The sequence below is a fragment of the Thamnophis sirtalis genome, unplaced genomic scaffold, assembly GCF_051295495.1.
Source record: "Thamnophis sirtalis isolate CommonGarterSnake01/CBP01778 unplaced genomic scaffold, rThaSir2_p1.2 scaffold_4, whole genome shotgun sequence".
Taxonomy (NCBI): Eukaryota; Metazoa; Chordata; class Lepidosauria; order Squamata; family Natricidae; genus Thamnophis; species Thamnophis sirtalis.
The window spans coordinates 46,497,076-46,522,417 of NW_028261384.1; the positions used below are offsets into that span (position 1 = coordinate 46,497,076).

The 25,342-nt window shown below is 35.3% G+C and overlaps 1 protein-coding gene across 2 annotated transcripts in view; it reads right to left on the bottom strand.

The window, feature by feature from the left end:
- Nucleotides 1-1,802: 1,802 nt before the first annotated feature.
- ZNF385D (zinc finger protein 385D) overlaps nt 1,803-25,342 on the bottom strand; it is a 300,858-nt gene continuing 277,318 nt past the window's right edge. For both annotated transcript variants that reach the window (XM_087712854.1, XM_014051913.2), the window contains exons 5-8: nt 16,468-16,701; nt 10,420-10,598; nt 7,890-7,991; nt 1,803-5,965 (exon numbers count right to left, since the gene is read on the bottom strand). In XM_087712854.1, the coding sequence (XP_087568980.1) occupies nt 5,732-5,965; nt 7,890-7,991; nt 10,420-10,598; nt 16,468-16,701 (749 nt within the window). In that variant the 3' untranslated portion in view covers nt 1,803-5,731. The remainder of the gene's footprint in view (nt 5,966-7,889; nt 7,992-10,419; nt 10,599-16,467; nt 16,702-25,342) is intronic.

Below are 25,342 nucleotides of genomic sequence, written 5' to 3' on the forward strand. Positions count from 1 at the left end.
TTTGTTAAAGACAAATACAACACATCTCTCTCTCTCTCTCTCTCTCTCTCTCTCTCTCTCTCTCTCTCTCTCTCTCTCTCTCTCTCTCTCTCTCTCTCATCTATCTATCTATCTATCTATCTATCTATCTATCTATCTATCTATCTATCTATCTATCTATCAAATTAGATCTCCCAGGAGATGTCTCCCTCTCCCATCCTGTGACTGACAATCAAGAAAGCAAGTGTGTTGTTAATGCCACAGTAATAGAATATAATCATGGTTCAATCAGGCAGAAACTGTTTTTTTAATCCTGTCACTGTAGAATTTGTTGAACATCCACTTTCCTTAGTTCTTCTAATTTTACAAACATTTTACCTTGTGTTAACTTCTTATCTAGATGCTACTGTTGTTTACCTTTTAATTTGTGTCCATTAAGAGCAATGTGCATCAATTTAAATGGAGAATTCTGCCAAATATGCAGAAATTGCTATACTACTATAGTTTTAGCTGCCCTGTTTATCCAAGTTCAACATTGGAGCCAATACGAATCCCAGTGAATGGTGTTCTATTTATTCCTAACATAATTAGCATTTTGTAGGTCTGGAAAGCATACAAAAATGTTTCACACGTTTTTCACATTTAGGCTTCATCCTTTATTAGGTAGTGAGTAAGAGACATAGAAAGGATTGTTTGTTGCTTACAGAGCTGAGGTCAAGGAAAAACTTTTATGTAAGAGATTCAGGTTTGCATATAGCACTGTGATGACAAAAAGAAAAAAAACCAAACAACATAAAAGAGTATACAGCAGGTGATAAGAAGAGTAGGAATGCCTCTTTATTCTGAGCAAAACTTTATCTGTGCCATTCTTACTGTGCCTCCATAAACACCACAGGCCAAAGTATTATAATTCTGTTTATTTTAGTTATATTTTTAATAAGAAAAGGCATGTCCCCAGGCCTTCTCCTAGGTCATTTGCCTAATTCCCAGTCATCAATTTGCATATTATTTCATGTAAGAAAAATCATTTCTAGGACTGTCTAGTCATGTTATGGCTTTGTTATAAGAAAAATAATTATGGCCACCAACAAAGGCTCTGTCGGTTCTGAAAAACTTTAGATAGCTTAGTGTGGGGAAAAAAATGACACACATAGACATGTCAGCAGTTGTTATCCTTATTGCACCAAAAACTTGAAATAAATTGGAATGCATCCTAAAATGGTCCTAGGGGTGCTTTCCCAAAAATTTTTTGATAAAGAAAATATTTCTAGAATTACTATACACAATCACCATACACATTAGTGTTATATCCTGTTCCATTTTCCTAATATCACTTGGAAAGTATTTGGAGATATATGGTAACCATTTTTGTGGTGAGCATTTCTATACATTAGAGAATAAATTCAATTTTAGATTCAGATGAATCTTCAAGGCTATTCCCTAATGGGAAATCTTCCAAATGACTGCACTTTTAACTAGCTATAATGAAAACTGAAAAACTGATACAACTAGAAACTTGGAGAAGGTTGTGGTGTGGTCTTATTTTAATGGTTTAATTTAAGGATAGACATGTGATTATTTGACCTGATATCACTAGCTGAAAGCAAAAAGTTAAGAATGTTGGTATCAATTAATTACATCAAGTGGTTTGTAAGAGTTTTGCAGTCCAAATCTAGTTACACTAATTGCAATCTTCCTCTGAATGTTGAATATTCCCATTTCCCATTGGCGCTGGCCAATATGGCAATGACATACGAAGAGAGACACAATTCAATATCTTGAAGTTTACATATTTACTGTCTCTGTGAATTAATGTAGTCTATTCACATTCATAGATTTTTTTTCTTACAGTTTTTTTTCCAAAAATTAAATTTCAATGTTATCATTCCATAGCAATAAATATAATCAATGGCTAATTCAGCAACCTGGAAAATGCATTTTTAAATATGTTAGACTGATTATTACAATCTTAAACAACCTTCCAAATGAAAGGAAATAAAAACCACAAATAAACATATATTCTTGATTTCATATTCTATAAGTGGTATAAGACCGATAAACTTAATGAATCAATTTTAGCTTTCTTGGAAAAATAAGAATTTAAAAATCTATGTCAGTTTGAAGTTTGGAGGCACATAGTTGGATTAGATAGAGAATTTCAGCCATAGAAATTTGCTCATGGCATAATCTATACTCTTATCTCCTTCTTTATCCTGCAGTCTTTCAACTTACAAAAATCTGCTCCAAAGGATTGGGAGGTCCTTTATAATAATGTAACAGATGTTTTTCCATGCTTTACTAAGAATGGAAGAAATCCTTCTACAAATGTTCCTACCACTACTGGGACCACTTTGGCCTTTAATTTCCACATTCTCCCTAGGCCCTGGTACTTTTCCAGTTTCTCATACTCCTTCTTCCTGATGTTGCTGTAAATTGGCAGCAACATCTATCACTTCTACTGACTTCTGGTCTGTCTACTACCAAGATACCTGGTTGATAGGCCAGTACCTGCCCCGGTCTGAATTTGGAAATCCCACGGGATCTTAATCCTTTTACTTTTCAGAACCTTCTGTGGAATCTTCTACAGACTTCCATAGACTTAGAAGAGTCTATATACACATCCACACCAACACATGTATATGGATATGTGTGCGGGTGAGTGCACACACACACCATCTTTTCTAAAATGAATCATCATACTGATTAGTGGTGTTGAGTTTCAGATTTGGAGAGAAACATTAAAGCTATATATTTGATATTTGTCAACAACTCTTCAGCTTTTTCTTAGTATCACATAGCAAACTGAATAGAACTAATGTAGCGAATTGGTATTAGGGTATAATCTTGGGAGACAGGGGGAAGTGCAGCAGCCTAGACGCCGTTCCTATAAACAAAATAATAGTTGGAAGGATGGATGAAAGTAATGAAAACATCTTAAAAAGGACTCTGTAATTTTAGAAGCCTAAAGTATGGGAATGCATAGATCCCTTCAGACTTCCAAGATTTGGTTACTGTAACCTTACAATAATGATAGTATTAAGTAGTGCTACTTTTGATTGCTGCTTCTTGTCTGGGCTACTTCAAAGGGCTAACATGTGGTATAGTGATCAATAGGCTACCATTGGCACAGGCACCAGTTTAGAAGCCACAGAGTACTTACTGCCTTTCTGTCCTTAATCAACATCAGGACTGCAACTTTAATGCTCTTGTTATATCATGCTCCATTATACTAACTAAAGTGAATGTAATGCAAAACAAGATGACTCTGCCAACTAAGTGGGACAAGTTCTAATAACAGCAACAACCTAGTTTGAATAAGTAGCTGCACAGCCATTTTAAAGAGTGGTGGACTGATATGAGAAGAGTGTGCCTTCTTATCTATCTTCCTTTTAAAGCTGAAGTGCTGTCTGGTTTAGTGTACTAAATGGGGTGTTTGTGTATGCTAACAATAATAGAAAATAAAAATAATAACTATTGATAATATATAATACAGGAATGTGGTAAATTTATGGAGGTTGCTTTAATATAACTAGTATTTCATGAATAATCTTTAAGCTTCCACTGTCCACTCAACTTAAAATGTGGTCTATTTGCTAAAATCTACTTGTGAGCATCATAGCTGTATAGCAGAATGCTGCTTCTGAATGAGCAGCTGATCATTTAATTTCTCCAAGAAAATGTCAGCAGAAATATCAGAGATTCAGAATAGATTCATATCTTTTCCATCCTCTCTGCTATTTCTTGTCAACTGTTTCATAACCCTTTTCTAAAAATGAATGACTAATTTAATTATTTTATATAGTTTTCTCTGCATAAATTATTTTGAATTTTAATATATACATTATAGCTCTATAGATTTCCAATATTTCATTTTTAATGCCTCACAGTGAACGTACAGCCTTAAGGTTGCAATCCCATATCAATAAGACTTTCCTTTCAGTAGGTCTGCAAGACAGCATAAAGGGTAAAAGGTTATTGTACATAAGACAGATACAAAATTTCTGGTCCATGGGTTGCATCTGTCCACATAGTATGGCTTTCTGATAAAATATAACTTAGATTTATATTAGATCCCAACAGTAGCAATGTACTTTATTATTACTGTAATCTCTAATATGTGGCATAAATAAACTACTTCACAAATCTTCTGTTCTGTGTTCCTTTTGTTTGTTCTATAATCAATCCTATATCCTATTCATTGTCTAAACACTGTTTTTAACTACAATCTGCTGAAATACAGTTTGTAATATCTTCTGTTATGAGATTATAAATTTTACAGTGTTAATTTGATTTTAGACGCATTTCCTTTTTCCATAAAATATTTCAAAATATTCTTTCACTTTGGCAAACCTGAAATTCCAGAAAATGGAGTAGGGGACATGACATTTCAGTGATATGAAAAACAACTGCTACCATGGAGATTTGACTGAAGGAAAAGGACCTGTTTCATGAAAACATTAGAAGCACAGGAGATCAGATCACTATTGGGCTATTTAAGATTATTGCAGTGTTGATGAAGATGTCCCTGCCAGGTTACATCACTTGTTATGGACCCTGATTCCCTCACCTCCTGGTCTATAAACTAAGATCAATTTCTCCTGCCTATATTGATTGCTATAGATAACACAGATGCCACATTGTATCACATTGAGTACACAAGAACATGTATGTATAGTAGACCTTTTTCCTCTGTCCTGAACAATCATTACATTTAACATTACATGTACATTTAAAGCACAGGGAAATGTTAAATGCCACTTGTGATGAAGCAAAGAGGCCAGATGGATAGGGAGCCCGTTAGAAAGAAATGTCCAACTAAGGGCTTTCAAGATTAGAATTTCACTGAAACGGTGACATAACTAATTGGAACGTCTTGCATTCAGGAGAGAAGCCAATATTGCAATCCTATCTGAACACATATGCTGTAAATAAAATCCCTTTTGAGTTATGCTTGACTCCTGACAACTATATAGTTGGGTTTACCATTTTGATTTACTTGGCAACAAAGCAGAAGTGGCTTACCACTCCCTTCTTAATTTGTTTGTCAACTCTGTTGAATAGGGTGTATCCTAGGGGAAATTGTGTGCAGGGTGACTGCCAAAGCTTCTTCATAGGCTCACAAATATTGTGGCAACTAGCCAAAGAAGGAAGATGTCAATTATGTTTTCTCAGTTTATGAATATTTCTGCACTGTATCTATTTTTAGCAGATAAATAACCAGGAAATGCTGACTTGACAGGAACAGTGGTTAAGCGCACTGGTCTTCACAGTACTTTTGTTCCTTTTTCCCTTTCATTCTAAGAGTTAAGTATTTTATGTACATTGAAACCAGTTAATGCCCTTTAAACAGTTCTATTTAGTTGTTCATAAACAATAGTTACTGTAGATGGGATCTGTGCCAAAAAGCACAATCAAAATTGCTTCAATACTAGTATGTGTGTGTATATGTGTATATGTATACATACACATAGATTTTTTTTCTACATATATGGATATTTATTCATTTTACACACACACACACACACACACACACACAGACATCAATGTTTCAGGATAACTTGTAAGATTCTCATTGGTAGAATATGCAGCCAATTTTCTTTCTTTAAAATTGATTAAGAGCTCTATCAAAAGTGGTGTGTGTGTGTGTGTGTGTGCGCACACACACAGTAAAATTAACACTGCATAGGTCATTGTCCTTGTTTTGCTTTTGTTCTGAAAAATTATTGCAGTACACTTAATTCATTGATGGAGTTCAATATGGAGCAAACAGGACAGGTGTGTGAGTCGTCCGTATAGGTCCAGGGGCGGGTCGAAGAAGTGATGGAGGAAGTGCAGAAGTCTGAAAAAGAGTAGCTGGTGGGGCTGTTCGAAGACTGAAAGGGGAATTTACAGCCACAGCAGCAGCTGCTGCTGCAGCTGCCAGTGGGTTGGGGAGTATCCGTGGAGCTACTGATTTTGCAGCTTCTTTTGAAAATACAAGTTTGACCTGAAAGGGGAGAGAAAACAATAAAGAATGTTATTTGTTCAGATCACAAACACTGAAGATTAGTTTTTATTGCAAAATATCTAACATACTTGATGCTATTGCAAAAGGAAAGGTAAATCAAAGGTTTTAAAGGAAAATAAAATATTTAAAAAATGAAAATAAGTAAATAAGAACAACAGAAAAGAGAACTATATACATAAAGAATAAGAAAATCAGTATACTCTGATAATCAATATTTACATTTCATACTGGGTGAAAAATGTTCATAAATTGTTAGGCAAAGGTTCGCATTTTGGGAGAAACCAATGTTCATTTTCAAGTGTGTGTGTGTGTGTATGTGTGTGTTCATAGATTTTCATATATATATATATATATATATATATATATATATATATATATATATATATATATATATATATATATATATGAAAATCTATGAACACACACATACACACACACACACTTGAAAATGAACATTGGTTTCTCCCAAAATGCGAACCTATATATATATATATATATATATATATATATATATATATATATATATATATATATATATATATATATATATATATATATATATATATATATATATATATATATATATATATATATATATATATATATATATATATATATATATATATATATATATATATATATATATATATATATATATATATATATATATATATATATATATATCACTGCCTCTCAGCCCAACCCACTTCATAGACTTTTGGTTGTGGGTAAAATAGGAAGGAGTATTATATATGTTCATTGCCATGAATTATTTAGAATAATAAGGAAGGTGCAATAAAAATAGATGATCAATATCTATCTATCTATCTATCTATCTATCTATCTATCTATCTATCTATCATCTATCTATCTATCTATCTATCTATCAATTATCTGATAAATATAGATTATAAATGATAGATAGATAGATAGATAGATAGATAGATAGATAGATAGATAGATAGATAGATAGATAGATAGACAGATGAATAAGCAATGCACTCCCTTGAAGCAAAACTATGAAGAAAAACTGAGCCGCTTGGCATCACTTATAGAAAGTATGTGTGTGGGGGAATCCTTATGGATGGATATGAACTTAACTTGCTTTGTGATATAGATGTGATCTCAGGTTGAACATTAAGATAGATTGAATCATTCGCACACTCCAAAACACAGGGTCCACTGTCCCAAATCCTTAATCAAGTAGTTAATTTATATAAACAATTGCATATCCTATTCTTATAGTTAATCCTCATTACACGGATTTTTTTTATTTATTTGATTTTTTGGTAATATTATTCTAAAGAATTATGAGCAAAATTTCTATATCATAAAAAGGACAATGCAGGGAAAGTCAACAGCATACCAAATAAATCAGTTTCCTGGCTGTGCACTCACTTACTTGGAATAAACACTATAGTTCAGTGGAACTTAATTCTGAATAGAACATATGTGTGATATTACTAGCCTCCTCTTACATGTCTGGTGATTTTTCATCCAGATACTACATTCTGGTTGTTCAATTACTCAACCTCTCCTTTTCTTTTGCATTCTGCATATCAGAGATGGATAAGCTTTGAGTACCTCTTACCCAACTTAATTAGATTTTTGGAGTGTTCCAAATGAATGCTTGGAAAAACTCAATAGTCAGATGGATATTTATCTGAAACCTGAAACATCATTTTCCATTGCCCCTTCCCTCGTTTTTTCTGGTTAGTTCCTTTTCATAAGAAAAAAATATTTAATTTGGTAAGGATAAGGAATGGCTAACTTATGATAAGTGGCTTATTTTCAACCAACGAAATGTAAGGCTATTCAATTAACCTAGAAAAAAATGACACACTATTAGAATTGTGCTTTAAATGATATTATCAATAATACTATATATCAAAAATAACCTTACCCCAAGTGGGTGTGTTCCCTTTTGGAGTTTGTTATAGGGGCTGTATTTGGGTTTTGGAGGTTTTCCAGCAGCTCTGTCTTTGTGCCTTCTACTGCTTATGTGCTGTTTCAAAGCAAACACTCTTTGTTACTACTATTCTTCAAATGACACAATTTACTGACTTTAACACAATATTTTTTGCCGACCTGAATAATTTGGTTTGTCCTGTTAAAAACCATGCAGAATCATAAATCTTTTTATCTATTTTTTTTTTGCCATAAATAAAAATCTGGTTCAAATACACCTGAAAAACAGATCAATAGATTTTATCATAAATCTATTCATCTATTTTTCTGGTTGCTCTGAAATGATGAACACATAGGTTATATGCCATATCAATTAACAAGGTCTGGTTTTGTAAATAGCTTAAATGGAAATGGAAAACTATTTGGAAACTCAGAATGAACTCATTGATAAATAATCTCACCAGACTAATACAGGTATTCTTAATTTATGTCTATGGAGATTCTCAGTCAGGTACTCCTAACTTAATGAACTACAATTGGGACTGGCAGCTCTGTTGTTAAGCAATTAAAGTAATTTCTAAATGGGAAATCACATGACTACTACTATACTTTCCTTTTCCCACCCACCCGCCTCCCCTCTGGAGTAATCACCACAGGATTAGGGTAGCTGTTTGCTTGCCTGTAACTGATTTTCACATATTCCACTTTTGTTTGTCTCCTTCCCTTTTTTTCTGGCTGCCTGATCATTGGAATAATTAGAATAAATGGAATTAATAAATTAATTTCTATTTGCATTTATTACTGAGTAGAGATTATAAAAGAGTAAGTGGAAACAAAATGGGGAACACAATCAAAAGCATTCCATTGGCACTGGTAACCATGAATAGGCTATGCAAACAGCACAGTATATTTTGTGAACTGTTGTACCAGGAATAAATCCTGAAGTATCACAATCTTCAACATCAATAAAAAATAGTTCAGTTAAAAAAATGGGGATTTTTTTCAAGATGGGCTTATATAATGATGGGAGGTATTTTATAATAATAACTTTAATGAAGAATACATTATTTTAGCAATATAGAATACTCTTTCCACAGAACAAATTAAAATGTCCTCTTTTTGTTCAGTTGTTAAAGACTCAAGAGCCTATTTCCCTTAGGTTAGGTTGATTTCTGCTTCCTATCAGAAACCCTTATGCAGCACAAACTGCCTTGATCTCTTAACTGCTAAATTTCACCTATGTGAATAAATAACACTTGCCTTGAATTCTTCTCTATGGCACTTGCATCTGTATGACAAACAATTTATCTGTAGCACCTCATCCCACAGAGAAACATCCTACCAGTTTAGAACAACAAACCAACAAACTGGAATCTATGTCAGTAGCATTTCAGACTTATAAAGCTGAGACATACAAACAAACATTAGACCAGTATTGTCTTCTTTTGATCTTTTTAACAACTAAATCTGTGCCCTGATATATGGGCAGGATCTGCCAGTAAACTGCATAAACATGTTTTAAGTTGTGTAGTAAACTGCTTTTGGAAAGCTTACTTTAAAAGGTGTTTCACTCATTTTAAACCAAATAAATATTCTATATACTATTCCCAGTGCATAAGTTAGTCTTCCCTCAAGATAAAGCACTCTCAGATTATACATACAATGTGATTACATATATGAGAACATTTATAAAAATAACATTGTGTGGTAAATAGGATTTCTACTTTTGAGGGGGAAGAGTATAGTTTACTCTTCCCCCTCAATTTGATACTTCTTGTCTAGAGAAGAATATGTTTATACAACAATTCATATTCATCAAAATATCATTTTTTTCTGCAAAAGACACAGGGAAATTAAAATAACAGAACACAAGGGTACATTATGTCATTCTCAAATAATTTAAGTTGAAATAATTGTCAACATATGACAATTTAACAAAAATATAATTCAGCAAAACAAATGCATCATCACACACAAAACCATCACGAACCATATGGCATGGTTATGCAAACTGTTCAGAAACATGCCTTGTGGCTTTGGAAGTAATCCAGCAAATGTGCCGTCTGTTCAGAAGGGTGGAAAGAGATGTGTAATGTACATAAAGTTTTCTGAGATGTGATACCTTGCTGAATCAAGCAGCAGGTTTGGTTGAAATGTCCATCTCTCTAATTTGCATTACCCTATCATCCTGTTGGTAAGAAATCAAAGAATCATATGATTGATGCATACCATAATCTTTTAGCATATGGAGACATTGTTGGACTCAAATAGATATGTTACCTTTCATTTATATAGTTGAAAATACTATGGGCATCTGTATCAATCTCCTGGAATCACAATATTGTGCAGAAATTATAGCAAAACTGGAAAGCACCAGTCATTCTTGATAAATGGTAGATGATCATAATCCCATCAATGGCTCTCACAAACTCTTAAAATAGGTAGTTTTACTGATCCATACTTAAGAAACTTGAATTTCTGGAGCTTAGGAGTAACAAAAGAAATGTATTGCCAAAATTTAGTACCTGTTTAAGTTGTGTCTCAGAATTCACGTGCACATCACAAATTTCACAGTGAAATGTTTTGTTCTGAAGTCCTGTATTTCCTTTATTGATAGGTCCTTTTCCTTTGACCCCTGTCCTAGGAAAGGCTTTGATGTTTCCACTCCCATTACGAGCTTCCAGCATAGTTTTGTGCTTTGTGCCTAAAAATGTTAAACATATAAAAGAATCATCTTAGAAAATGTTTGAATAACTCCTTCATCTTCCTCTGGATTAACTTTCACCAACTTGTGAAGACTTTAATTTCCAGGATTCTTTAGCACTATAGCCAGAACTGAGAATATTACAAAGTCCTCGTATTTAAAGAATTTAAAGGCTGTACCTCAGGTTCTATCCCAGATATGTTTTATGCACCCATATGTATTCTACATATTGATTTGATGAATGATAATAATATTGATATTGTATATCCATATATTTAGCTATTAATGCTAACTAAGAAATTATAATTTCATAGAAAAACCTGGGAAGTTATTATTATTATTTCCATGCACTGGTGATACAATTTCAAATGTGCCCGAGTTCTATGCCACATATGACTAATGGGCTACAAGTTATTTATTTCACAAATTTTATGCTAAAGAAGCTGTCATAAGTATGTAGTAATGTGTGTTAGAATCCTCAATGAAGTTAAACGTAGAGTTTATTTTGATCACCAGCTGCAGTTAATTAAACATGTCCTCCCACAAAATGATAAAATCATTCGGACATTGGTTTGAATCATTGCCACATATTCTAATTGGATTATTAACAGTAATTTTGAAAACCTGCTGCTAGTGAAGGAATTGGCACTATCTTAAAAAACCTTTTTGACAGTGCACATTCCATAGAGAGGAATGGAAACTAAATGGCAACAGAGCCAACCTTTTTAAAAAGAATGCATGGTTTACTTCTAGAAGTGTTTACCCAGGAAAATATTGCTTCTAAAAACTAAAGTATTTACAATAAACGTCTAGTTTATGGTTCCCAAAATGGGCAGTACTGCCCCCTGGGGGTGGTGGAATGACTTAGGGGGGTGCTAAGAAGCAAGGGGCGGCGGCGGGGGGGGGGGCGCTAAGAGGCAAGGGAGTTGGCAGAGGAGTGCTGGAGGTGGCCTCTCTGGGCGCAAGACCTCTACTTGGAAAGACAGGGCTATAGAAGGGGATACCGTGTGTTGTGTGTAAATGACAAGCCCCAGAAATGCCATTCAGCCTCTAGCGAGAGCCTCATACCAGCAATAGGGAAGAAAATGGAGAAACGCACACCTATGGGTGCATTTAAAAGCAAAGCAGAGAAACCAACTCATTTCTTTCCCAAGGTTCCTTCCCCTCACTCGGGAGCTCCTCTCGAAATCCTTACCCACAAAGCAAGGGCTTTGCCTGGCTATTCTGCTTTGTGCCCCTCCTCCCTGATTTATTTATTTTTTTAAAACCCAGATTGAAAAAAAGCAATCCAGGGGCACCGTGTGAGCTGAGCTTCCTTTGGCGAGTTGAGGTACCAAAGCCCGAGTGCATCGGCCTCCCATCTGCTTTGCAGCCCGGAAGTGGGAGAGTGGAAAGGCAGGTTCCTAAGCCCAGGAGGGAGGGAGGGAGGGAGCTGGGCTTCGGCCCAGGTCCCGCCGTTTTCATTAAGAGTGGAGCAGGCCAAAGGTGAGGTGTAGCAGGTTTTGAGGGAAGGCAAACATGCAAAGAGGGCTGCAGGGAGACCTGGTGATGCAACGGCAGAGGCCTTCCTGCATGGCGACAGAGCTTTATTCTCCTCCAAAACCACATCTTCCCTCCTCTGCCCCACTTCCCCCAAAACCTCTAGCCCAGATTTTTATGCCACTGCCCTTCCTGCCTCCGATGCTCGGGCTGCTCCATGACCCCAGTCCATGGCGAGAGAGAACAGCGCCCTGCCAATCATAAATACATCAGGGAATAGCAATAGCAATAGCAATTAGACTTTTATACTGCTTCATAGGGCTTTCAGCCCTCTCTAAGCGGTTTACAGAGTCAGCATATTGCCCCCACAATCTAGGTCCTCATTTTACCCACCTCGGAAGGATAGAAGGCTGAGTCAACCTTGAGCCGGTGAGATTTGAACCGCCGAACTGCCGAACTAGCAGTCAGCTGAAGTGGCCTGCTCTAGGTGGCGCAGTGGGTAGAGTGCAGTACTGCAGGGAAACTGAGGAGGCGGGTGGTAAATACATGGGGGGGGAAGAGAATCCGTCATACCCGCAAGGGAGATTTGTGTGACAGTAAATGGAATGGTTTCATTGGAAGTCGGGAAGAAATGGGCCATTTCAATATTTAAGGTTTAAATCTAGAAATCAGGGGTTCTAATTTTGGGTACCACAAGTTCCCCCTGTGGCTTGAGTAGAAAAAGAGAGGATCAAAGTCTTGAGCTCTTCCTCTGCCTGTAACCAGGTTTTTAAAAATGGGGGTCCTCCGGGTCCCACATCCTCGAGTTCTGCCTAAAGTTTGGGAAATAGCTGATTGCCACTTTGTTTGAAAAGACTTTTTTTTTTTAGTATCACTTCATCAAGCCCATCCATCCCATTAAGAATTTACTGAACAGTGAAGTAGTTACTAAATTTTATTGAGTTTACTAAGTTACTAGTTACTAAGGTTCTTGATAAATGACTATCAGACTTTGAAATCACTGGATCACTGGATCATGTTCAACAATTTTGTTGAATTAACATTAACTAAAAAGGTTTTTAAATTGGATTTTGAATAAATGTGCAATTAATTGTTACAGTTTTGAATTTTACTGTTACGATCTTCCTTCTGTCATGCAAACCGCCCAGTCACTTGACCCCCCCAGCCACGCCCACCAAGCCATGCCCACATAACCGGTAGTAAAAAAAATGGAATTCTATCACTGGGTGGGGGGCACTGAGGATCAGTTTGTAGCACCAAGGGGGCGGTGGACTAAAAAGTTTGGGAACCACTGGTCTAGTCTATCCCATGCCACTGGATAGGAGTCCATGTATCTTTATATTTTTCATTTTTAAAGAGGGGGTGGAGATGCAAAGGTAGTATTTGTCATGATTAATTGTTTCCAAACATTTTACGACAGTTAGGTAGTGTACACAAAATCCTTTTGAATCCAAAAGCAATAGCCATACTATTGTAAAGATTACTGTCATTGGGAATTTCTCAGATTTGCCAGCTCCAGATCCTAAATGGATTTCTTTTTCAGCTTATTTAATCAATCAGACTGAAAGTAAAACAATTTTCAGTGAATACAGGTAAATGTGAACAATCGCTGAAATAACAACAGTGATGTTCTGTATACTGTATATATATGAGATATTATTCATTGTTTGCAATAAACCATGATTTTAAAAAAATCACTTAAGACATTCCTTCCTCAAAGAAGGAGAAGTAATGCAATGTAATCTAATATTGATTCTAAAAACATCAAAAACTATATATGTGTGTGTGTGTGTGTGTTTATTTGTGCTGATAAATAAATAAAGGGAGACTAGTATAGATCTATTTCAAGCTATTTAGCTCTCATCAGCTAGCCCAGGTTCAAATCCCAGTAAGGGTATGGCTAGCTGATGAGAGCTAAATAGCTTGAAATAGATCTATACTAGTCTCCCTTTATTTATTTATCAGCACAAATAAAAAAAACACAAATATAACAAAGGCAACAGTAAAAATATTGGGTTTCTGTCATGATGAACTCTTGTGACAAGCCAATTGACAGATGATGGAAGCAGTTAGCTTCCTCCCATAATTGGGGCTTACCAGGGGCTTACACACACACACACACACACACACACACACACACACACACACACACACACACACATATAGATCCAGATCCAGATCCAGATCCAGATCCAGATCCAGATCCAGATCCAGATCCAGATCCAGATCCAGATCCAGATCCAGATCCAGATGCATAATTATGGAAGCTATTGAAATAGAGAAATACCCCCACAACATGAATAAACGTGACACTACCTCCCACCTACCAGACATCTGGAAACCAGCCCTAGTCAACAAATGTGCCCCACCAACCACCCAGGCCGTTACCACGCAAAACAATAGACACACAGCCAGCACCAATCAACACCAATCTACCAATCATGCTACAACCACACAACAAATCATTCCACTTACTGAAACAATTTATAGAAAGACGGCAGCTCCAAAACCCAGCCTGAAGATGGCGAGTGAGACAACGCCGAAATGTTGCCAAGACAATCTCAATCTTACAAGGGAAAAGACCCGAATACAACCAGACCAGCATATATATAAAAAGACCCAGTTACAGGTTCACCTCAACTAAGAAGCTCACTGGATTTGGCCAATCAATCTCAGCCCAATCTAACCTACCTTATAAGATGTTCTGAGGGGAAAATCAGAGGAATGAATGCTATATATGACTCCTTGACATCCTGGAGAAAAGGCAGGACATAAATCTAACAAATAAATACATTTCTGGAATACATGATACAAGGGAAATTCAATAAGGATTGTTTTGGGATCTATGCACAAAATAAAAATAACAAACTTATAAAATAGAAAAAAAGATGCTACAATAAATTCAGTCTAAATTTGAAAAATTAAAAATGATTGATTACATAAAATAACCTCAAATATATAAGTATAGGATCGTGATGGTGAATCTATGGCATGCATACTGGAAGTGGCATGCAGAGCCATCTCTTTGGGCACAGCAGCTGTCACCTGTTGCTCTTCTAGGTTCCGCCTGGTCTTCAGAGACACTGGAAACCAGAAGAGCAGATAATTGGCATGCATGCACACACTAAAACTAGAAGCTGAGCTTCCTGGCGTGTGCATGCATAACAAGGAACTGCTCTTCCAGTTGCTGGTGCTCCTGTGCATGTGTGCATGCCGGAGAGCTGCTCTTCCGGCCTCCAGTGCTCCCCCACATGTGCACATGTACTTCCATTTTAGCACTTGGTGCCAAAAAGATTCACCAACACTGGTATAAGAAATACTTGTGTTTCTTAGCTATATTATATTAGTTTAAATATTTGAATGAATAAAATAAATGGTGGGGTTAAAGGTTAGGTTGGTTTTATTGTTCTAATACTCAGTGAATCATAGCTTGCAAGTTGTCGCTTTCACTGCACCAGCTGAATTAAATTGTAGCTTAACATTACTAAATAAAATAGTTGGAAGCACTCAAGTCCAAGAGGAGAGAAGAAACTATGGTTTGGAAATGAGGGATTTTTTCCTTTAAAGATTTTCATTTATGATACAGTTAGATTGTTAGTTAGATTGTTCATATAATCTCCTTAAAAGATACAGGTACTTTCTAAGTGGTTGTGAAATTAATGTAAGGCATGTCATTTGATGAAATGTATCAGTGTTGAAGAATGAAAAAGAATAATTTTGATTAAGATGTGTGTGTATTCATCTATGTATATTTATATTTAGCTGATTTTTTTTCTAATACAGCAATGCAAATGTGCAAACGTTAAGTGTCTCTTTCAAATTCTGCTTAATATTATACATCCAGCCAGATTAGCTTCTGCTTTCCTTTCATCTAAAACAGTATACAGTTCATGCAATGAAATGCTTCAGCAGCATTGAAAACTGGTATTTGAAGAAGGAATCCAATTACTTCTATGGATCAAAAGCTCCCCCTTTTCCTTATTAATACTGGATTTTAATACTGGATTTTTCCTTCACCACCAGCACTCTGCTGAAGGAACAAAAAAGATAACTATCTTATAAAATAACTACCTGCTATTTATAAAGTTTAGAATATATTACCCTCTTCCTTCATTCCATAATTCACCTTTTGAAATGTTTAGTCCTACAACTCCAACATGATTTAAGTATAAGTTATCTCTCTATTTAGGGAGACAATTAGCTGTAACAATTTTAGAGGTGAAACAAAAATTGCCTCTATAGACAGGAGATATAATCATGAAGTATAATTAGAGCAGTCAATAATATTCTGAGGAGAAAAGATAGATTTTTCCCCCCTGTTTAATTGTTAATAAATTCATGAAATTTCTATATTTCTCTTCTGCAAGCCATCTGAAAAGCTCAATCTTACCACTGTTGTGTGCCTCTAGCTGGGAGGCAGAGTTGACAGCAACCTTGCATAGTGAACAATAAAGCAACCGTTTGGCCTTTTCTTCTTCCGTCTCTCCTAAGGAGCTCACACTACTGCTGGTGGCAGTGGAGGGAACTTTTTCAATTTTTGAGGTGATTTCAGTCATAATTACACTGTTCTTCCGAATTTCTATAGCTGGAGATGTTGATATTGCTGGTGCTTCGGTTGTACTATCTGTTTTACAGATGGAAACAAAAATAAGTTACAAACAATTATTCATTACAATTCTGGAAACATTGGATGTAATATGAAACTTGACACGAAAAGTGGTTTAAATCACTTCAAGCAGTATCATAACAACAATAGGGACTTTAATAGAGATCTTTAGTCTTTTCAAATTGTTTCAGTTAGAACAATTAATCAGTGGAATAATTGCCTTCAGAAGTTGTGGGCATTCCAACAATGGAGATTTTCAAGAAGAGTTTGGACAATCATTTTGTCTGAAATGGTATAGAACTTCTTGCCTGAGCTAGGGGTTGGGCTAGAAGATCTTCAAGATCAGTTCTAACCCTGTAATTCTGTTACTCTCATTTTATCTGTATAAATATTATCTGTTAACAACTACAATTCACTGTCCCTAGCCATGCAAAATGACTGCTTGTTAATCATTCAGTGGCAGGGTAGCTGGGAATTAGGAAATGGGGAAAATATTGTTGGTAGCTTATGTTCAGCCACTTGTACTAAGATTGATTGGAAAATGGAAAATGGATGCCAAGTGAGTAATATTTGCCATTAATCCACTTCAGTAAAAGAGCCCTTCATAAAATGTTGCTGAACATAATAAATTCATTCAAAAGGCTTTTTGCTGGTCATTATTTCTTAGGAGATAAGGCAACATATAAATAATTTATGTCAGAAAATGAAACAAGTTTTGTAAATGCATATATTCTACACAAATCTGTAATATTTTATTATACCTCTAATGTATAACAAAAATCAAGTGTCATGCTGCAGATTCCAATTTACTGCCCCGGAAAGCTTGGCAAAGACATTAGATGTTCAAATATTGTTTTCCTAGCCTGTCTGGAAGATTACAAAGTCTAAGAGTTGGACTCTATTTAGGTAAGAAAATCAAGTTCATGAAAACAAACCGCATCCTCTTAACCGCAAAATATTACAGATTGCCAAGAAACCCTGTATTTCACTTCTTTTAATGGTGCAATGGATTTGCCTCCTAGATACCATATTGTAATAGTATTTAAAAAGTTTCACAATCTTTCCTATAAATTGCTTCAAATATCAAGCTATCAGGTCCAAACAAATTAACATTGTTAAATCTGTGAATGGGTAGTTTTGTGGCTTTTGTTCACTTTTGAAGCAGTACTGAAAGCACAGGGATGGAAAGCACATTAAGGATAAGTGCCTAATCAATCCTCCCACACCAGTTCACTGATGTATAATTTATTTCATTTGAAATAAGTCTAAAGTTCTAACCCTTCCTTCTGCAGAAATAAAGATTACTGTCAAGAAGAATAAATAATAAATTCAAATAGGGTCAGCAGTGAAATACTGACATGTAATAAAAAGGCTACTTGGGGTTAAAAGCTAATAAACTTTTGTAACATCAGCAGCCTTATGGGAATAAATCCTTAATATGAGGAATCATCATTAAAAGAAAAATGTTCTTTAACTTTGTTTCTTTAATGGGCAGCCAGATAAAGGACTTAATGCAAGTTTCACTTGAAAGAAGGCAAAAATACATTTTTTTTTCTTTTGCAAATTTACTTAGAGAGATTGATACAAAGAAAAAAGATAAATAATGCTCAACAAAGCCAATTCTTCAATCTACTGCAATTCTTTTCTTCCTGGACCTTTAAACTAACAAATAGAACTTACACTTTATGAAACTAGGAAGACTTCCTTAAGATTACACATGAGCCAGCTCATCTACTCCAAAGGACAGCTTTATTTTCAAAAATAACTCTTGGAATTACAGTTCTGCCCTTTAATTTTAGTGTCAATCTTCCCTAGACAAGTTCGTAAGTAACTTTTAAAATAATTTCAGACACTGTAGTGACAGCTAATCTATTATTATTTTCATTATTATTTCTTCCCAGGGGCATTTAGCTCTGCTTTTGCAATCAGAGTACTTTAACATCTCACAACCTGTGTCTTAGAAGAAAGAGAAAATAAACATTGAGAAGAAAATATAACAAAAATCTGAAAGGGAAAATTGTTTCAGCCACTCCTGAATCATTCCGACATTTCACTTTCAGAAATGGGCAAGATGTCCCATCTCTAAAGTTGAGCTTTTGAAGCAAAACATGAGCAATCCATCCCTCACTGAAATAATATGAGCTCACCACCAACACTCTGGTGAAGGAACAAAAAAGATAACTATCTTATAAAATAACTACCTGCTATTTATAAAGTTTAGAATATATTACCCTCTTCCTTCATTCCATAATTCACCTTTTGAAATGTTTAGTTCTACAATTCCAACATGATTTAAGTATAAGTTATCTCTCCATTTAGGGAGACAATTAGATGTAACAATTTTAGAGGTGAAACAAAAATTGCCTCTATAGATAGGAGATATAATCATGAAATATAATTAGAGCAGTCAATAATATTCTGAAGAGAAAAGATAGAAAGTATAGGTAAAAGAGAGAGAAGAGACAATTTATTCCTTTCTTTAATTTGCCTATTGCTTTTATTTATCCTTTGATTAATTCAGTTGGTTAATGTTCTTTAACACTTCAAATAATTGTTCACATCAAAAAATGGTTAGGATGCTGTTTTGCCAAGTGTCAGGGCAGTGATCAGATGCCCAGGCAATTGGTTCTTTTGAATCCAGAGACAATGAAGACTCCAGTAAATAAAGAGATGTTAAGCTCTACTAGTTCAAACAAACAAAAATGTTACATATCAAGCAAGATAATATCCAAATCTCTTAAAGCTATCAGGAGCTCCTTAATAATGACAGCAGAGATATCCCATGGGAGGCTAGTTTCCCTATTATACCAATGCTAGGTTGTGTGCAGGAGATCCTCATAAGCATCAATTCCGAAGTGTTTATTAAAACCTTGACACATTTGATTTTATGGTCCTGCTATGGTCAGGAGCTTGCAAGACTTGACCTTAACTGGCTTGCAGTTGACTCTGGAGTGGGAATCAAAAATCTAAGACTTTCACAGCAAGAGAAGCTTTGAAGTTATCTGAACATCCTTCCTTTTTGCTTTGCTCAGCAAGCAAGAGAGAAAAATAAGCAAGGTAGCTGAAAATGAATTCTAAACTTCTATATTTTTCTTAATATGAAAGAGAAATGTTACTAATTCCTCACAATAACAATGTTCTTACACATTGCCACAACAGATACACATGCATTTAAAGAAAGGAGATTAAAATATTACTTTTGTTTTAAACAGTCATTGAATTTTAAAGAGGGGGCCAAGAAGAAAGCAGGACAACTGCAGAATAGGTTTCCCCAAATGTGTCAATGTCCCCTCCATATATAACACTCCCAATATACAGACGTTTACACCCATATCTTCATTAAACATTCTCTGTGATCAATAAAAAGGAAATTACCTTAAGATAATGAAATACTTATTTAACATACTTCACTGACTTATACATACATGGTATTCCTGCTCTTCACCCCAAATTTCTTGCAATTTGGAATGTATATTTGCAACAATTATCTATAAAAATAAATGTATACATTTAGAATTATCCAAAACTGTATCCCATGATAACAACAATTCAGGAATTTTCAATGCAGCTAAAGAGTTCAAATTGTATATATGGGACAAAATACTTCAGAATTGATGCGTAATTACTATGTATTGTCTGATAAATAATTTTGCCTAACTAATTACTTGGGTTTAAACCAATTCATCAATAAAAGTGAATTGATTTTACATTACCACTTCCAAAATGCAACTGGTCATTTTGGAAAAGTTATTTATTTATAGATTAATTTACATGGCAGGCCATCTCAGGCACATGTTATGGGCAGCTCACAATAATAAAATATAGAAGAATTATAAATAACATAAATAGCATTTGGGAAAAAATAATCAATGGTAATAATTAGTAATCACACACCAAAGTGATTTATTCAGCCCAAAAAAAATGTGCTTGCCCACACCATTTGGAGCCTAGGCTCAAAGGTAAAACAAGAATTTAACTGGCCTTTGTGAAAGACCTTCCAGGTAGATGCAAGTCTGTCTTGGGATGGAATTATGTTCCAGAGGGCATCACAACAATCCTCTCATCTGGGATCTTGGATTAGATAACAGATCTTCTGATGGCTCTAACAGGAAGCTGGATATAGCAGTCCTGTAAATAATCTATTCCCAAGCAATGAACGGATTTAAAGGTAACTATCAGCATCTTGACTTGCACGGGGGAGCATACTAGAAACCAATACAGCTTATTGAGTAGGGGTGTCACACGTGCTGAATTACCCATAACTATCTGGGTGACAGACTTTTGTATCATCTGAAACTTCTAAATATTCTTCAAGGGCAGCCCCATGTAGAGCATGTTGCAGTAATGGCAGGTGATTAAGGCATGATGACTGTGAATAGAGCCTCCTAGCTCAAGAATAGCTGCAGCTGGCTCATAGCATGAAACCATGCAATAATGTTAGGTCATTATGACAATTATTAAATTGATTAATCTATCAATTCAATTCTTAATACATACTTTACACATATGAAAACATTATATATACTTTTTAAAATCATTCTGGAAAATGCTCGTTATCTTGGAGGAGTCTCGGAAGAAATAAATAAATGTAGAATAATGTTTTGACTGAGACAAATATGCCAAAATCTTTCATTTTTGCTAAATTAGACATTTCATTCTGCTTGTATAAATCTCTTCACATTAACAAAGATAAACACATGATTGGCTATTTGCTGCTGTAGAAAATGCCAATTTCATTCCAAAGGAGAGATAAAGTCAGCAACCTTTCACGTTACATTTTGTGTTCAAGGAAAATAAAATACCATATTTTTCAGAGTGTAAGATGCTCTGGAGTATAAGACACACATTCGTTTTGGGGGAAGAAAACAATAAAAAAAATTCTGCTTCTGCCTACCAGTATTCATCAGTATTCATCAGGCTAGCATCCTTGCAGCAAACAGCAAACAGCCTGGTCAGCTTGAGCATGTTATGGCAGTCTGATTCAGCATGAGCAACTGATTAGCAGTTGGATCGGCCTCTGGGAATACCACCAATCAGCTGTTCCAGGCTGCGGGGATCACTACAGCCCATTGCGGCCTTCACGCATTGCATTTTTTGTCTGCATACCTATTTTTGGCCTCCCTGCATTGCATTTTCAGCCAGTAGCATATTCTGTGGTGATCCCCACAGCCTCGAATGGATCTAAAATGGAGCATGCAGAGGCCAAAAATGGCCAATGGGTAGGGGCCAGTGGGCGGACGGGGCTTCAGCAACATTCACTGTATAAGATGCACAGACATTTCCACCCACTAGGAGGGGAAGTGCATCTTATTCTCCAAAAAATATGGCAACCACTTTGCCTTTTATAAAATATTGCAAACTGGTGTTTTTAAAGGAAAATCAGCAATTGAACCTATGACACATCTTCTACAGTTGACTAATATTTTGCTTCCTGATAACTTTCTATTGGGGAAATTCAACTTTAAACTTTAACCTTGGGACTCTGGGCAGCTCACAACAAAAGTAAAAACATATAAACATTTTAAAATTACAATTATTAAAATTAATATGCCATCCATTCAATCAAGTGGGGCTGGATATATTAAATGAGCCATCAAAACTCACAAGGAAAGCAGAAAATTTGTGAAATATAGGAAGACATAACATTATGGCCCCCTGGTGTGGTTATTATCTACTAATTATTGGTAGTTATTATTAACATTTTACTATTGCTAGATTTCATATACATACATATGTGTATACAAGTGTGTGTGTAAACATTAAAATACCATTCTATTTCTATTAAAATATGGCCTGTCTTCTATATTTCTGATTTGATATATTGCATGTGCACAAAATCATAAGCTTGAGTTACTGAAGTTGCACATATTTCTAATTGTTTGTTTTGTGGTCATTCTACATTCTGTGAGCTTGACGTATTGCAGATTCATACTAAAGTCTTCATGTCAGCTAGGATAGGAATAAATTGTTTCATAAGAATTCTATCTTTTCTTCAATCTTAAGCTGTCAACTTTAAAGTAATTACAAGTGGTGGCATTCCATTTCACATACATTAATGCTTGATATTTTTAAAATAATGTACAGTATATTACCACAAATGTCTATAATATATTAAAGTTATAAATATGCCTCTGTAATAACCGATACTAGGTGGATATAGTACACTCAGCTGAACAGGTACATTTAGCAAGGAGCATTTCAGTGCAATACCTCCTATGTAAAATCTGTCTAAAAACTTTATAGCATGTGACATCTATAATACATCAGCCTGACTTAAGTTGGCAAGCTATGGAGAAGCACATTCTGAATGTACGTAAAAATGTAATTAGTTAGAATCCAATTGATCTCAGTATACTATGGTGCCTTGGCACTCGATGTTAATTGGGTATAAGAGACATGTTGAGTACTAAAAACTATGAGTGCCAAACAAATCAAGTGACTTACCACACAACTCTTTGTTTTGTCCAGGGGAAACTTTTTGTCTGTCCTTTTTCCTATATCAGCTACTTTCCCAGCATGACCATTCCCAGACTCTGTGACCATCCCTCTCTTCCTTTTGCAGCAACCTTCCCAGCATTGCCAACTTCCTGTCTGCTCTTTGTGGCTGTCCCCCTCTTCCTTTTGCAGCCCACCAAATACCAAAGAAATTACGAGTACTAGGACAACATTTTTGCATCAAAATGCTTCAAGTACCAAATTCAACTTGTTTTGAAGAGGTGAAATACAGCGGTACCACTGTAATTGCCAGTTTGAGCAATATAAATTTCAAAATTTAATAAAAGTCATTTTTGTTGTTTAAAAAAAAACATTCCCTGCTCCAATTGTGAAAGCTTTCACAAACAACTGCCAAGACAATTTTATCTAATAGCCAGTGAAGATCTTGTGTGGTAATTCTTTTGAACCCATTTAAAACAAGGCTACACTGATTTTTCTATGAGCTATTGTTCACTGAGTCATCTTTGGTTTCACTTTAGGAAATCCCCCATTTGATGAGCATGCTTTGTTTTGAGACAATTAGTGGAAAATAGAGATTTACCCTTATTGTGAAATACTATGAGATTACCTGTTAAGTGTTGCCAAAAGTTAGGATTCTTAAAAAGTATGAGTAGATCCAAACAATATATTTTTGGTAGCAAAATCAAGAATTTGTTATTGTAATAATTTAGTGACTGATAATTTTTTACTCCTGAATTAAAAAGGAATTGATTTTAACTTTTTGCCTAGCCTGTAGTTTTATACATTTGCAAGACTGGATAGACATTTTCTCACTTAGTTCCTGAAGGAGACAAAAAGGAAAACTGAAATAGTGTATCTTTTCTAGAGGTGCAGATCTTAAGTCTGGATTCTTATAACATCATGTTGAGATTTGTTATTAAATCCCAGAATTTGTGATAGCATGTCTAGTATGAAATATATATAAAAGGAGATGGGACAGTCTGTCCTTCCTCATAGAAGCTATTCTTGACACTAAATATGTATGTATTGGGTAGCTGCCAGCTGTATTTTGCTTGTGTAAGTTACTGATATCAGCAGAGAAAGCTAGCCAAATAGCATCATTACATCTTAAAGTGCTGACTGTTAATGATACAGTCATTATAAAATGCTGTTTAAGATAAAGCCTTCATCTTTCACATCCCCAAGTAGCTACAAATAATAATGGAGATTTTCTTGCTCCTGTTTGGATAAAGTCATAGTTTTAACCTATTACATCAATGAACAAATGAAGGTAACTGTGAAAATCACAGGGAATCCACAAATTCCCAATAATCTTTATTTTTATAATTCAAAAAAAGGTACATAATTGTTGCTAGCAATTTGTCACTTTCACTGTTGAGAAAAGTTTGAGGAGATTCAGATCTTGGAAGTGAATCAGAAATACATTTACTGCATCCATGAATTTTTTTGTGTGAAGTTGGCAAGCCATTTCCATTGTAATGATCTGCAGTAATTATTAATTCTTGCAAGCATCACTGCTTTGCTTTGGCATTGCACCCCAACCACTAATATTGATAGGATGTCTGGAATGTCAGCATCTAGTAAGGAAGAAGACTTTGTATTTGCAAAAGTTTTCTTTACATGCCTCATCTTAATTTAAACAGAGTATGTGGGAAATCTATAAAAGAGAAAATCTTGAACAAAGTGGCAAACATAAATCCAGAACATTAATGCATGCTAAAACAATAATGGAATGGCCCTACATACAGTACAAACAATGAATCTCTACTAGCTTTTTAAAATGCTATCCAAGTTTGAGAGAAGTAAGAATCTGAGAATGTGCAGAATAATTGACCCACCCCTTCAATCATTTCATTATCAGAGGCACTCTTAACAAGACCCCAGATCTCAAAATGCCAGCATGCTTTTCTGGCATCAGCTTTAAAAAAGCTACAGTATGATGCTGAGTCAATGAGGAAGAGTTCAGTGCTTGGACAGCTCTCTGTCCAAAATACACATGACAGCCCAATGTGCCACCAAGAATTTAGAAGCATAACTAAATCTCCCCAAAACACAAATCTTAGGCACAGAGCACTCCACTGTAGTGTGGTTGCTTTGTCCAAGGCAGCAGTGTTGAGCTTCCAATTGCTCCAGCAGTTGTCCTTTGTGCAATTATAGCCAATAGAAGAGAGTAGCTGTACTGCATTTAGGTTGAATTGTGGAA